At 43.7% G+C, this 16,332-nt stretch overlaps 1 protein-coding gene across 1 annotated transcript; it reads left to right on the top strand.

The window, feature by feature from the left end:
• The first annotated feature begins 46 nt into the window (after positions 1–46).
• LOC115821295 (carcinoembryonic antigen-related cell adhesion molecule 6) lies at positions 47–15,181 on the top strand. The gene is made up of 5 exons (XM_030785083.1): positions 47–114; positions 363–692; positions 13,938–14,213; positions 14,349–14,603; positions 14,758–15,181. The coding sequence occupies exons 1-5, from the start codon at positions 69–71 to the stop codon at positions 14,883–14,885; spliced, it is 1,035 nt and encodes a 344-aa protein (XP_030640943.1). The 5' UTR covers positions 47–68; the 3' UTR covers positions 14,886–15,181.
• Positions 15,182–16,332: the final 1,151 nt, after the last annotated feature.

Below are 16,332 nucleotides of genomic sequence, written 5' to 3'. Positions count from 1 at the left end.
AGCCTGGTTTGACGCACAGCATTTTCTGTACTGCCAGTGAATGGAGAGGAGCTCAGTCATACCTGAATATGATTACTTCATTTTCAATCACTGTGTTTTTAGTTGTGTCGTTGGGTATGTGCAATACAGATTCAGGGAAGAGAACCAAACATGTAGAGATGAGGAAATACATCATTTCTATTTTGGGGCACTCTGAATCTCTTCACTGTTTTACATATAGGCCTACAATATTTGTACATGTGTATTTTTTTTTTTAATTTGATTGAATTTGTTATTTGTGGCGTTAATTTAGTGTTTGTAAATTCAATGTGTTTATTTTTATTTCTGTTAAATAGTTTCTTAACAGTGTGTGTTCTCCTCAGGACTGTGTCAGGGTCAGGATGGGCTGTTTCCTCCTGGACCTGTGGATGGAGCAGTGGGAGACAAAGTTCTGTTCATCACCACCATCACTCCATCATCAACTCCACTCCTGACAGTGACCTGGTCTTTTAATGGTGTTAATAACATCATCAGATATGACTCCTCTGGTAACACTTCAGATCCTGCCTACAGAGACAGAATCACTCTGAACATTTACACTGGAACTCTGGAACTCAGAGATTTAACTCAGGACGATTCTGGAACTTACCAGCTGGCTATAGTAACTGCTGAAGGAATCGCACGACAAGACCAGACAACACTGGATGTGGTTGGTGAGTTTACTGATTTTCAGCACAACATCTTGTTGAGTCTAGGATTGAGTAGTCTGTACCACATGGAACGAAAATCATTGGGTTTCATTTAAGACTAACAGCCAATCAGAATGAATTCACTTCAAGTCATGTCAAGTGACTTTTATTTATATAACACATTTAAAAACAACAGAAGTTGTCCCAAAGTGTTTTCCAGTCGAGGCAAAAGGATTATCAGTACAAGTAAAAGCAGGACTAAGAGACAACGCAGTAAATAAGAGCAGAAGAACAGAAAAGAAATACCAAATGGAAAACAAAAATAACCAAGGTAAAACTGAGATAAAACAGATGACCAAAGGGAACAATGCATAAAAGGCAATACATGAAACAAATAAAATGATCAAAATCAAAATCAAAGTAGTAAAATGAAAAATTAAGAAAAACTGAGTAAAACCAAGAACAGATTATAACACAGCTGGAGGACGTTAAGAACAGATTAAAATGGACTTGACAAAAACCTTAGGGCAACCTCAGACTGATCTAAAAGCAAGAGAGAAAAGTTGTGTCTTTAAGTTCAAGTTCAAGTTTATTTACAGCCCAGTATCACCGTTTACAGTCTCAGAGGGCTTTACATGCCCACAGGATTACAACAACTAGAGCAGGGTGGCACCCCCTGACTTGATCCTCATAGCGGGCAAGAAAAAAACTCCTCAAAAAACCCAGATGATATTGGGAGAAATGGCAGAAATCTTGAGAAGGACCACAGAGAGAGGAGACCACTCCCTGGCCAGACAGGTGTGCAATAGGTCCTGACCAATAGGGAAAATTGCAAACAACACAGTAATAATGAAAATGAAAACACACTAGTAGACAGAGATAAAGAATAACAAAACAGCAGGGGGGGGCTCGACCGGGGTAGGCCAAACAGCCACAGTGGGTCACACCTAAGAGGAAAGCAGCCACATTCAAACAAGACCCTCATGCTCAAACAAATGAGACACAGACATGCAGAAGATGAGGGAGGAAAAGGAGAGCATTAGTGGGGTATCAGCACATAACAAAAGAAATAAAGAAAATCATTTTATAGATGCTTGAATGTAGCAACACTAGCAGCTGTGGAGGGCGCAGGAGGAGCAGGGCCACACGTGGGAAGGAGCAGGGCCTGGGACAGCAGGGCATAGAGACAAAGTCAGTCAGCCAACCTAGGGAAGGAGCCACAACCAGGCAGCAAGCACAGACACCAACCACTCACAGAGAAGAGAGAAGGTTAGTAACAGAAACTGACATGGTCAAGACAAAAGCAGAGGGGAGGGAGAAGGAGAGAGAAGATATGAGAGGCATCTAAGCCGACAGAGACTAAACTAAACTATGCCAGGAGAGACTACGGCAGAGACTGAACCTCCCTCGATGGTCAGTTCAAAATTATATCATCCATATGTTAGAGAGAACAAATGAGTCATAAGTTTGGTTTCAAAGGTGTCAAGAGATTTTGCCTCTCTGATTCCTGAGAAAGGGAGAGTAGTAGGCAAAGGTACGGTGGCCAGCAGACTTCTTTTTATCTCTTGGAACAACTAATAATCTAGCACCCTGAGTGTGCAGGGTGCAGGGTGCAGGGGGGGGGGGGGGGGTCATAGGGTGTAATTAAGTCAGATAGGTAGGCCCATGTTGAATTTTAAATGTTAATAGGAGGACCTTAAAATCTGCTCTGGCGTGAATTGGGAGCCAATGAAAGGAAGCCAGGACAGGGATAATGTGATCAAACTGCTTTGTTCTGGTCAAGATTCTGGCAGCAGCATTCTGGACAAGCAGAAGACTTCTGGTAGTAGAGGCGGGCAGACCAGAGTACAGAACATTGCAGTAGTCGAGGCGAGACGTGACGAATGCATGAGCAATGGTTTCTGCATCAGCGATACATAGTATGGGTCTAATTTTGGCGATATTGCGGAGATGATAAAAGGCCATTTTGGTAGTGCTCTTGATATGAGTGACAAGCGAGAGACTAGAGTCAAAAATCACACCAAGGTTTTTAGCTGTGGGATTTTGTGAGAGAATGCAGTTGTCAAAATTTAACGTTAGATTAGTAAAAAGATGCTTATGCGCAGGCGGACCAATGACCAGCATTTCTTTCTTACCTGCATTAAGCATCAGGAAGTTTGTAGACATCCAACTTTTAATAGCACAGAGACACGCCTCAAGGTTAGCAAATTCAGAGCGGTCATTGTGCTTGATTGGTAAGTAGATCTGAGTATCATCAGCATAACAGTGGAAGTTAATGTGATAGCTACGAATAATGTCTCCAAGAGGGAGCATGTAAATAGAGAATAGGAGAGGGCCAAGGACTGAACCCTGAGAGACATGCTTTCTCCTTGCGAGATAAGACTTAAACAAAGAGAGCGCCAGGCCACGGATGCCAATTTGATTTTCCAGGCGCTTTAACACTAGAAGTGCCGTGCCGGTTTGACCTCGTTCAACCCATACTGTGCCGTCTCTTGCATAGGGTGTTATTATATTGAATGAATTAGTATTCGCAAAATTCCTGCTCACTATCTAAGTCATATAATAATTAGTTACGCCCCTGTACGTGACAGCAGTTTCACAGAATTAGAAGCAAAATAGCTTTAAATTTGCTTGTACCGGAGTGATTTTGAAAATTTAAGGATGCTGGGTGATAAAACGCACAAATCTAGGAAAAGTCATGAAAGGAGGGTCCTGAAATTTGACCGAGTGCAATTTTTTTTTTTTTTTTTTGGGGTCACTGCGGTCAGATGACCGGCGCTCGGCGCTTCTAAGTATAAGTAGGTCAAACCAGCACCGCGCTTCTAGTAAGACGTCACAGCGGTCAAATGACCGCCACTCGCCGCTTCTAGTGTTAACAGTATGGTGTGATCGACTGTGTCAAATGCTCCACTCAGATCGAGAAGAATAAGCATCGAGGTATCACCAGCATCCATGGCTATTAATACATCATTAGTCACTCTAATTAGTGCGGTTTCAGTAGAATGAAAACACCTGAAGCCTGACTCATACACTTCGGATGTTGGAGGACATATGGGCAATGAGTTGAGCAGCTTCAATTTCTTTGAGTATTTTAATGGTAATGGCCCATCAGTCTGGAATGTCATTGTGACCTGTCATTGTGTTTGGAAAGTCAGTGTGAATTGTAAGAAGAGACAATAAAGGCCTCTTTACAGTTTACTTAACATGCTGTGTTAAAACCCAAAGATACAATGGGTAATAGAAGTTCAAGTGTCAAGTTTACAATTTACAATTTACAATTTAGTTATTTGGCAGACGCTTTTTACCAAAGCGACTTACAATTGGTGCATCAGTCGGATTTCTAATACCTTCAACAGAGATCATAATAAGACTGAGCGTCAAATTGCCCTTTCGCATTGCGCCCCTGGAATACTTTTACAAACAGAAATACAAGACAAAGGTTTTTTTTTTTTGTTTTGTTTTGTTTTTTTTTTGGGGGAAGGGAGGTTAGGCAATGGGGGAAGGGAGGTTAGGCATTGGGGGACAGGTGTGTTCTAAAGAGGTGGGTTTTCAGTTTCCTGCGGAAGATGGTAAGAGACTCCGCAGTCTTGACTGCATGGGGGAGGTCGTTCCACCACCTCGGGGCAATGGCAGAGAAGAGGCGTGGTCGGGAGGAGCGGCTGCTGGGTTCCCGGAGTGAGGGGACCGTCAGTTGTCCGGAGGACGTGGAGCGGAGGGTCCTAGTTGGGGTGTAAGGCGTTATAAGAGACTGAAGGTATGATGGGGCAGAGCCTCTTGTGGCCTGGTAGGCCAGCACCAGTGTCTTGAACTGGATGCGGGCTGCTACCGGAAGCCAGTGGAGTGCAGTAAGCAGCGGAGTGACATGAGAGTGCTTAGGGAGGTTGAATACCAGGCGTGCAGCGGCGTTCTGCACGAGCTGGAGCGGCCTGATGGCGCAGGCCGGCAAGCCAGCCAGTAGAACGTTGCAGTAGTCCAGGCGGGAGATGACAAGCGCTTGGACTAGGAGCTGGGTTGCCTGTTGCGTGAGGAAAGGGCGGATTCTCCTGATGTTGTATAGGGCGAATCTGCAGGATCGTGTGACTGCTGCGATGTGCCCGGAGTATGTCAGCTGGTTGTCGAGGGTGACGCCAAGGTTTTTGGCTGCTGAGGTGGGAAACACCGCAGATCCCTCGATGGTGATTGTATTGTCGATCGCTGGGGAGTTCTTAGCAGGAAAAAACAGGAGCTCTGTTTTCTCCGGGTTAAGTTTGAGATGGTTAGCAGACATCCAGGAGGCAATGTCAGCTAGGCAGGCTGCGATGCGAGGTTGAACCTGGGAGTCAGAGGGGGGGAAGGAGAAGAACAGCTGTGTGTCATCAGCGTAGCAGTGGTAAGAGAGGCCATGGGTGGAGATAACCTGGCCAAGTGATCTGGTGTAGAGGGAGAAGAGGAGTGGACCAAGTACTGACCCTTGTGGGACACCTGTGTGTAGAGTGCGGGTGGAGGAGACCGATTCCCTCCAAGAGACCTGGTAGGAGCGGTCAGACAGATAGGACTTGAACCATGCGAGTGCAGAACCCGCGAAGCCCAGCCCAGCAAGGGATGAGAGGAGGATCTGGTGGTTGACCGTGTCGAATGCTGCGGAGAGGTCTAGGAGTATGAGGACAGAGCTGAGAGACTTCGCTCTGGCCAAGTGGAGCTCCTCCGTGACAGCAAGGAGGGCCGTCTCGGTGGAGTGGCCGGCTTTGAATCCGGATTGATTTTGATCCAGGAGATTGTGCTGCAGAAGATATGGTGAGAGTTGGTTATATACAGCACGTTCCAAGGTTTTGGAGAGAAACGGTAGGAGAGAGACTGGGCGGTAGCTACTGACATCCGCAGGGTCTTGGCTGGGCTTCTTGAGCAGTGGCTTGACCCGTGCTCTCTTCAGGGCAGAAGGAACCGTACCAGTAGATAGGGAGCTGTTGATCAAGGACGAGATGAAGGGCAGAATGTCGTCCGAGATGGCCTGAAAGAGAGGGGAGGGGATGGGATCAAGAGGACAGGTAGTAGGACGATGGGATTTGATAAGTAAGAGAGCTTCAGCGTCAGATAGAGGGGAGAAGGAGGAGAAGATAGCAGGGGGGGAGGGTGCAGGATCCGAGGTGGGAGGGGGAGGGGGGAAGGAGTCGCAGATGTCATTGATCTTCTTCTCGAAGAAGGAGACAAAGTCATCAGCAGATAGGGATGAGGGAGGAGGAGGAGGAGGAGAAAGGAGGGAGGAGAAGGTGGAGAAGAGTTTGCGGGTGTTGGAGGAGGCAGAGTTGATCCTAGAGTGGAAAAAGGCAGATTTGGCAGCGGACAGGGTAGAGGAGAAAGAAGAAAGAAGAGAGTGGTAGTGGGACAGGTCGGTGGAGGATCTCGATTTCCGCCATCTCCGTTCAGCCGCGCGAAGTTTGGTTCTGTCGGCACGGATACTATCAGTCAACCAGGGACTGGGGGCGGAGAGGCGAGCCGGTTTAGTGACTGGGGGGCAGAGGGTGTCCAGGGTGGAGGCCAGCGCAGAGAGGACCGTAGAGGACTTCTCTTCCACGGGGAGAAGTGAGAAGGCTCCTACAGGTGGGAGAGAGGAGCAGACCATAGAAGAGAAGGCACTAGAGGAGAGAGTGCGAAGGTTACGTCTAGCTGCGACTGGTAGCTTGGGCGCTGAGGATTTCAGGGAGGGAGAGATCGAGAGAGAGAAGGACATGAAGAAGTGATCTGAGGTTTGAAGCGGTGTGACCGTGAGATCAGGAACTAGGCAGCCTCTTGTGAAGACCAGGTCCAGTTGATTACCGCCCTTGTGTGTTGCAGTGGACTCCACGAGGGTAAAATCGAAGGACTGAAGGAGGGAGAGTAGGCTGTCAGACTGAGTAGAATTCGGAAGGTTGAAGTCTCCTAGCAGCAGGATGGGAGTGCCATCTTCAGGGAAGGCGCTGAGGAGGATGTCAAGTTCATCTAGGAATGACTGCAGAGGGCCTGGGGGGCGGTAGAGAACAGTCATATGTAGTTTATAAGGGGAATAAACAGAAACAGCATGAAATTCAAACGATGTTGGGGAGATAGAAGGGAGAGATGTTGCTTGGAATCTCCACGAGGGGGAGATCAGGAAGCCAGTTCCCCCACCCCTTCCCGAGGGTCTGGGAGTGTGGGAGAAGGAAAAGGCCGTGGAGAGGGCAGCGGGAGTGGCCGTGTTCTCCGGTGTGATCCACGTCTCGGTGAGGGCCAGAAAGTGCAGGGACATCAAGGAGGCTTGGGCGGAGATGAAGTCGGCCTTCTGTACCGCCGATTGGCAGTTCCAGAGACCACCTGAAATGCCAGTAGCAGTGTTAGCAGAGCGTGGTGGATGGATGAGGTTAGACAGGTTGCGTCCGCGAGGATGCTTTGGACGCCACCTGCGGAGATTGTAAGAGGAAACTTGAACAGGAATAGGGAGATGACACATGATTAGTGTGAGGGGGACAAGGTTTTTTAGGAGGTATGGAAGAGACACAATTACACAGATAAGCAAGTGAGAATAAAATAAATCAAGATGAAAATAAATCGCTTAGTGTACGGCAGACAGGCAGCAGTTGTCTCGGCTTCCTCGATGTCCTTCCTCGGTGGACTCCCGCAGGTAGACTCCCTTGTCTTAGTCCGACCGAGTCTTCGTCAGACGAGACAAGGGAGACGAGACCGCTACAGCTGCCGCTACAGCTGCCGCTTGGCGGAAGCACTATTCCTAAAGAGTCTTGTGACTACCGCGTTCGCGGCTTAAGGGCTGGCTACAGCCCCGCCCCCTCAGAGCAAAGCATAAATTGACTGAGACCGAGAGTAACAAACAAATGCAAATCAGCAACTCGGCAGCTGATGCGACAGGAATTCAATACAAACTCCCTAGTAAAGTGAGCTAACAACGCTACCAGACAGCGAACACAGTTCTAAACAGACGGAGAACCTAAGGTAAAGCAAACACTGAAAGAATCGCGCATTATTGTCATATACTTGATAACGATACAACATCATCAATAATGCATTACAATAGCCTGATGAGACTAATTGTCACAATATGGGCAGTATGACCTCCATGAGTCTGATTTAGTCGGCTCCAAAGATTTTAACAAGATTTTAATCTCATTTTGTATAGCACTCAACATTATGCTACAGGAGCCTGATATGATGATGATGCAACTAATTTGTCAGTGAGAGGGCTACTCTGAGCAGGAGAGTGCATTACAAATAACAGAGAGGAGCAAAGACTGACAGGGTACATTGGAAAGAATGAAAAACTTAAATTACATTATCTAACTTCAGCTTACAGGTATTGAGTGTGTTGACTTTGCTGGCTACAATATTCATGACACGACACAGTTTTACAATCAGACATTAAGCAGGAAGATTCAACTACGTGAGAGACATTTAGGTCATGAGCTAGAATGAGATCTAAGGTGTTACCATTGGGAGGAGTGGGTTTGTGGACATATTGGTTAAAGCCAGAAGTGTCTATAATAGTTTTGAAAGATGTATTAAGAGAATCAGAATTGTTATTGATGTGCATTTTAAAATCCCCCATTATAAGGATTTTATCCAATGTAGTTATAATATTAGAGATGAATCCAGAGAATTCATCTAGAAATTGACTATAGGGCCCTTGGGGGGCCATAGAACGCTGTAAGGAAAGATGAGGTCGTGCAGGATTGTTTCATGGAGAGAACCTCAAAGGAGGTAAAGTTTGGTAAGCTAAAGAAACTGGTTGAAGCCGTTTCCTAAGAAGTGCAGAGGTGCCCTATACAGCACTGCATCCCATTTTCTCTGCTGGACACTTCGGGACACTGTCATGTAGGGGCGGCATAGAGGGCACTTTATAACGGCACCCTTTTCCATTGGAAGAGCACACATAGGGAATGTCGAGTTTAGACCACTGTAAGGGCACCTTATAGGGTGTTGCATCACGTTTTCTCCATCAGAAGGGCACTCATTAAGACAAGTTATTGAATTTTCTTGCTGTACAGGGAACATCATCATAATTTATTGCATGAAGGGTGTTACGCCCACAAGGTGAGTGCAACAATAAGAAAACAGATTATTTAATCAACGCAAACAGATGCAAGCCACCAGGGCTTCTAAACTGGATTTTATGCTTACTCGCTAGAACAACGTATTGGGATGACAAGACAGGCAGGAATTGGTTGAGAATTACAATGCGTGTAAATCAAAACATCTGTCTCCATGAAAGTATCGTTTATACCACATAATAAGCCCAGCCGAGCATATCAAGCTTGCGTTTTAAGAAATTAATGATCTACCACATCTGTGCCATGATAGAAGCAAACACTACGACTTTTCAAGGCGTTCAGTGGGCTATGAGTAGCCTAACACCTAGCCTGCCAAGTAACCTACGAGTAACACCTCCCAACCCCCTCCCAATAGAGTGCCATAGTCTATTGTTAGAACAATAGCCTAGGTGTGATCCCAACCCCCTCCTAATGACCACGTCATGAATCACTTGGTCAACTGACCAACTCAGAAGTTGCCTTCAACGTAGACCAAAAGATTGTTTGCCAGTGCCAACGAGGTGAAGAAATTTTCGGCCTACTGTCGGCCTACTGTCATCTTTCCCTAGATAGAGAATTGCATTCAACATGTGTTTTGTTTCAATGTCAGCGGCCACCCAGAATTTAATAGCAAACTAGCCCGGTTTAATGGCCATGTACTGTGTAAAACGACACATTAACGATTTGATAGAGAACAGTTGTTCATCTACAGTTATGTTCTCACTAGGTGTGTAAGAAGCAATACTTTATCGAAAATCTAATATAGAAAATTTATCTGTCACAAGGTGGGCAGCCCTTGTATTCTTGTCATCAAAGCGCAGATAGCGCATGATATCTTGGAATCTCTGTCGAGACATCCGTCTCTGAAAATGGGACTTCCCAAGTTAGCAGACCAGTAGTCATCCAGGTTCGTGCTTTTACCGCTCGTGATACCTCTCAAATACAGGAGACCCACAGTTTGAACTTATCAGCATCATTTCGATCAGTTTCTGCTTCAGAGTATTTCTGAATCTTTCACCACATTTCTGTGTCAGTCAAACACAGTAAACTGCTCAATGGACTTGTAATATTGTCCTTGGTATAACATGTGGGCCCTGGGGTTTCTCTCATGATATTGCACTCTCGCGCTCTACCCCGAGTGTTGCCAACAGTTTGTTCAACCCATACTGTTTCGTCTCTTGCGTAGGGTGTTATTATACTGAATGAATTAGCATTCGCAAAATTCCTGCTCACTATCTAAGTCATATAATAATTAGTTACGCCTCTGTACGCTTTACAAAACATTTGCATTTTAATATTGTAAATTATTGTCGCAGCTCTAAAATAATGTAATGTCGTGACATGAGAATAAAGCTTACCATAGTCTACACACAAACTATCAGTCATATGTAGGCCTACATGAAACAAAAATGCGCTTCATAGTTATTAAATTATTGCCGTCATTTTTGCACATTATGTAATATCAATTTAGTATCCTGTGTGTCGGGATGCTGTAGAAAAAATACAGCATCGCGACACGTACAGGGGCGTAACTAGTTATTCTATGACTTAGATAGTTGGCAGGAATTTTGCGAATGCCAATTCATTCAGTATAATAACACCCTACAGCATCTTAAAAAATGACCGGCGCTTGGCGCTTCTAGTGTTAAAAGGCATTGAATTAATTAATTTAAAAATAAGGCCTTAATTAGTATTAAAATGTCTTAAATCAATCTTTCAAAGGTCTTAAAATGCTAAGACATGGGAAGTACCATTGTTTTTTTCTGACATTACAATTTAAAATCTCAAAATAATTGATAACTTTTTTTTTTTTAATGATTTACCGAATGCCTCTCACATTAATGCCACGCAGATCAGGATAGCGGAACGAATAACACTCATATTTTGTTTGTGGCCTGGATGCTCAGAGCAGATGCACTGTCCACGATAGCTAGCGACGACACGACGTGGGGAAGTGCAGCTTCATTGAAAATGGACTATTCAACTAAGATTTCACGGCATGGCTGAAACCGGTACCAGGCAACAACCATTAACAAGCAATTTCGTTATTATGGATAATTTTGCTTAATAGTAGCATGTACGGGTTAAATAAAAGAGGCCCAAGGATTGAATCACTCTGATGCATAGTTGCCGATGGAGACAAAATAATCCCTGTTCTGCAGATAGGACTTAAACCAGTTTTGGGCTGAGCCAGAAAGTCCAACCCAGTTCTTCAGTCTACCTGACGGTATTGTATGGTCTATGGTGTCAAAGGCTGCACTAAGCATAATATTGTCCCTTAGCTGACTTAACAGAGCTTTGGTAAAGCTCTAAACAATCTCTTAATATTTTGTGTGAGACCTGGAGTTTGTCTTTTTTCCATTTGCGCTCTGCTCTCCTACAAGCTCGTCTAAGAGTACGGATGGAGTCATTCAGCCGTGGGGTGCAGACTGTGTTGGCCTTGGGTCTTTTTAGTTTTAAAGGAGCAACACAGTCCAGAATGTCAGAGCAGGATAAGTTGAAGAGAGTAACTAGCTCCTCAGTGTCAGTACGGGAGGAAAGGGCATATAAGATATGAGGTAGTTGAGTAAGCGTGTATGTGTTGGAGAAATGAGTAGTAGAGACACCAGTATCAACTACGTCATGGTTGGAAATGGAGAAACCAGATGATAAAATGAGGTCTAGTGTGTGACCCCTCTGCTGTGTTGGACCTGACACTGATTGAGTGAATTGAAAGAATTTAAAAAGCATAAAAACTCATTGACCATAGGTTTTGATGGGCAACGAATATAAAAACTAAAATCCCCTACAATCAGCAGTTTATCAGTGTGAGAGGCTGTAAATAGTGGAAGATCAGAAAACTCTTGAATAAAATTACGGTTGGTGTTCGGTGGTCTGTACACCAATGCACATAGGACAGGGGTAGTGACATTAATCTTTAAAAGTTGCACCTCAAAAGTAGAGTAGGCATTGACAGGCATAAATCTGCATTTGAAACAGTTTTTAAAAATGGCGGTTAAGCCACCTCCATGACCAGTGGGGAATTTAAGAAGCTGCAGTGGGGAGGACAGAGATCATCAACGTTAAGCTAGGTCTCAGTTACAAATAAAAAGTCCAAACGACGAGATGTAAAGTTGTCTTTTAAAATAAAGTTCTTGTTTGATAGGGACCAAGCATTTATTAGGACAAATGTAACTGGTTAGGATTGCAGTGTATGCTGTCCAGCCCACTCCTACAATGTATTTCCACAAAATTTAACAAACGGAGATTGCCAAAGTCAGCAGCACCACATCTGAATTGCCTGGCTGGGGAACGAGTGAACAACACAGACCAGATAGGCGCTGACAGATAACCTACAGTGTGAGCTTCATGGTGTATAACGAGGTCAGCAAGCAATGCACAAGTTTAAGCCAATCTTCTTTTTTTATATCTGTAAATGCGGTGTTTTTAACAAATTGACTGATAAGGCTGGGAACTCTCAGTAACAGGAGAAATTGATGTGAGTTTGATGGAAAGAAAAGATTATATTTAAAATGAAGTTTTAAATATTTTAATAAATAGCATTTTACATGAATCAAGAAAAATAACACTATTTGAATTTCATATTAAGTACAAAAAATTCTTATATGAAGTGTATAATTGTCTGGAGAGGCGTGAGAGACTGGATGCATGTGCAAAATCCAGGAGGCTTACTGAAAAATGCAAGTCAGGAATACAATCAGTCAGACTGGCGATGAACACTGAATAGTAGAACCAAAGTGGGGAGAAAATGTGGCTCTTACAATAATAGTACATATATGACTTACGGTATCAGGTTTGCCATATATGCTCATATATATTTGTAATTTGCACAATTTGTCACACTTTTGTCATGTATTTATTTATTATTACTGCTCTACCTAAGACTGCTGATTGCTGTCATATGTGTTTATTGTATCTCCCTGTTGTATGAACAGTAGAAGTATTCTTAACATATTTATCCTTTTTGCAGTTTTATACATTTCCATTAATCTACAAATAAATGACCTTAATGGTGCGTAAATGTGGTGTATTTATGAAAAAAGGTCTTAAAGATTGTATATTTACCATACAGAGGCAGTAAATGTGTGAATTAGACACCAATGCACATTATCTTTGTGTTAATAGATGTGATGAAAGGGCCAACAGTTCTAACATTAATACCACAATCCTTGCCTGACTTCTGTGGCACCAAGTGGGTTCCAGTCATTATGGATTGTTTCTGATCATAGCAGGTTACTTGATGTAGAAATTTAATTTACAGTTACATAAATTGGCAGCCCAACCTGGACTTTTGTAAAAGCTACGTTTACACAATTATGATGTGAATTTTACTAACCTCCCATTATTACATTTAGGATTTTTGCTTGGAAAAAGATAGGGAACAGTCTATGATCCTGCCTTATAATATGAAGAATATATTATATTATTGTTCCAGCGAAAGGGTGAAAAATTTTAGTACATGCCAATCATGTGAATACTTGTAAAAATCTACTTCTGTCTAAGAACATGCAGAGATAGCCAGTCAAATGAAGAGAGATGAGACAGGGCATTCAACTGAAACGAAGTTTCTATTTCTACTGCTCTTACAAGTGCACTGCACATATTACAGTACACTGGGAAAAGCTCCAGTACAACCTCTGGTTACAATTTCTAGTGCACAGGTTAATGCAATGCACTCCATTGCACAGAGCACTTCAACAATTCAATCTTCCCCACTCTTATACATGAACATTGACTGGTGGGGTGTCTGCTCTCATGTCACCATGGGCCCTTTCACACCCATTTTTGATCATTTTCCTCATCATCTTGATCATTTCAATCCATGCGCTCGGTTAGAATAGCATACTCCTTGCTAACTTCTCAAAATGTCGTAGTGTCTTGCTTTTAAAACTACAGTAAGGTTGTCGGTACATCTGCCAGGACTGTGGAATTCGGCTGTCAAGTTGGCCATTCTGTTTATTTCATGCCATGTGCTTCTGTTTGTTCCTGGGTATTCCTGTCCCCGCCCCCCACCTGATCCCTGTTATTACCTGGTTTTGTTCACATTCCCTGCTGCAGAGAGGCAGTGGAAACCAGTCAACAGTAAATCTGTCCCCAGTGGAACTTCTGGTCTGTCTGAATTCTCCACTGCATCATCAGGAGGAACCTGTCTGAACTGACACAGGACAGAAGTCCTCTCAGGATGGGGTACTGAGACAGTCCTGATTTAAACATCTGATTTTATCCTCTTTCATTTCAGAGGGAATATCTGGAGTTTCCCTCAATGTTACCCCAGAATGCCTAAAGGAAGGTCAAAGTTCTGCTAATTTAACCTGTGAGGGAACTGGCTCCGTCATCACCACAGAATGGATGAAGGATGGTCAACCTCTGTCTCCTAGCAATAACATCATCTTCTCTGCTGATCTGAGATCAGTGTCCATCAGTCCAGTGAGGAGATCAGACAGTGGAGAATACCAGTGTAGACTCAGTAACCCTGTCACCTCTGGCACTGCAACCTACACAATGACTGTCAACTGTGAGTGTCACACACATTCACTTTACTGATGATAATTCACCAACACAGAGACTATAGAATGAATAGAATAGCAGACACAATAGAAATGAGTAGAATAACAGATTAACACCATCCCATGATGCCTCTGTGTTTCAGATGGACCAGAGAACGTAGCCATCAGTGGACCGAATGAGGTGGAGGTGGGGTCAAAGGTGAGTCTGACGTGCTCTGCTGAATCCACACCTCCTGCCTCCTTCATCTGGATGTTGAATGGAAGAGAAACAGGAGAAACTACAGCCTCATATTCCATAGAGAATTTTAACTACACAGACAGTGGGAATTACACCTGCACAGCCTGGAACAGTGTCACCTCACTCAACACAACAGTTCACCATCATTTAACAGTTAAAGGTAAGGTTTCACTGTAAGTTTACACACAGTTCTGTATATAATATACTGTTATGATACTGTTATAAGTTATATGATGTGTGATATCTGACTATAAACCGCAACAATGATGTGATATTTGTCGTGTGTGTGTGTGTGTGTGTGTGTGTGTGTGTAGATGAGGGGTCTCTCGGTGGAGGAGGAGGGGGTCTCTCTGGAGGAGCTATTGCTGGAATTGTTATTGCTGTGATAATCGTCATAGGAGGAGTCGCTGGCCTGGTGTTTTACTTTATTAAAATTAGATGATTATGAGTACACTTCATTTATTCCACACTGTTATCTGCTTTATGAACAATACTTGCACACAGCAGTCCACATACTACAGTTCCCCTCTCACAGTGTGAAGACAGTCACTGCATCATTGTGTACTGTGACATGTGTAATACTAGACCTAATGATGAACACTGTTCACTCAGAGAGTGTTCTGACTGTAAATATTTGTTTGTAAATTTGATTTAATTTCAGTGAAAAAGAGCATAAATGAATGAGCATAAATGATGTTTGTGTGAAGGATCATAAAAAATGACAGCTTCTTATTAAAATAGCCTGTGTATGTATCTGATTTACATATATTTTGTAATAAGTTGTTGTTTATATTTGTATGTATATTCTGTGTGGACTAAGTACTTGTATGAAGGTGATGAGATGAACCAGAAAACTCGGCAGCACATCTGTATTTACAGGACTGAGCATGAGTCACTACACAAGTAAAACACGGAGAGGGAAACTCATGAGCAGGCCCATCAGCCTGAGGCTGCTCCACGGGTATAGCACTCACCTCTAACCCTAACCCTAACCCTAACCTTATCACCCCCCAGATCATTTCTCAAAATTAAGGCAATCCCTTTTACCGGCGATCTTACCCCTACTTTAGCAAAGCCGTTAACAAGGTCAGACTGTAGGTGAATCATGTGCAGAGGAACTTTAAGACAACCCATCTCAAACCCCTGTACCAGTACATAAGACCCAACAAAGGTGTCATCTGAGAAATCCAGTGTGTCAGAGCAAATAAATGACTGCGCATCACCAGTATCATGCAGCATGACCATGGGTTTCTGCTCCTCCGATTTACCAGACTTTGACACGAGCCCTTTTAACAAAAAAGGATTATAACTAGGGTCAGGAATGGGTTTAACAGTAACAGGAATTTTGGAAGGCTCCGAGACCCACGCTTTTTGACTGATCCAAATGTTCCGACTGACAATAAAAACATTTCCACTCTGGGTTCGGGTCACGATCAGACACAAACAGTCTTGTGCGTCAAACTGAACTCATCCACCAGCACAGCTGCCTGAGACAGTGACTGTACTTTCTGTTCATTTAAATATAGCGCCATTCGTTCAGGCAAAGAATTCTTAAACTCCTCCAAGAGGACGAGCTTGCAAAGAGACGCAAAATCGGTCACCTTATTAGACGAATTCCCTTCTCTCTCACAAACTCCACAAATGTTTGACTCAATGACTTTCTGTGGTTTCGGAAACACTGCCGATAAGCCTCGGGCACCAGTTCATAGGCGCGTAGTACAGCTGCCTTGACAGTGTCGTACTGCAAGCTTTCAGCCAGCGACAGCGCATAACAGACCTCCTGTGCCTTTCCTACAAACTTACATTGCAACAATAATGGCCAGACCTCTTTAAGCCGTTGCAATGAAGCTGCAATGTGCTCAAAAGCACTAAAATATGAATCAACTTCA

This window comes from Chanos chanos, chromosome 9, assembly GCF_902362185.1.
Source record: "Chanos chanos chromosome 9, fChaCha1.1, whole genome shotgun sequence".
In the NCBI taxonomy this organism is placed as follows: domain Eukaryota; kingdom Metazoa; phylum Chordata; class Actinopteri; order Gonorynchiformes; family Chanidae; genus Chanos; species Chanos chanos.
Note: the sequence above shows the minus strand (reverse complement) of the source record. Positions and strands in the feature narration are given on the sequence as shown.

Excerpts from the sequence above, each read along its gene's own strand:
- LOC115821295 (XM_030785083.1), top strand. The coding sequence starts at position 69 with ATGATTACTTCATTTTCAATCACTGTGTTTTTAGTTGTGTCGTTGG. Across the intron at positions 115-362 it reads GTTTTTAGTTGTGTCGTTGG|GACTGTGTCAGGGTCAGGAT; the intron begins GTATGTGCAATA and ends TGTTCTCCTCAG. Across the intron at positions 14,214-14,348 it reads CTACACAATGACTGTCAACT|ATGGACCAGAGAACGTAGCC; the intron begins GTGAGTGTCACA and ends TCTGTGTTTCAG.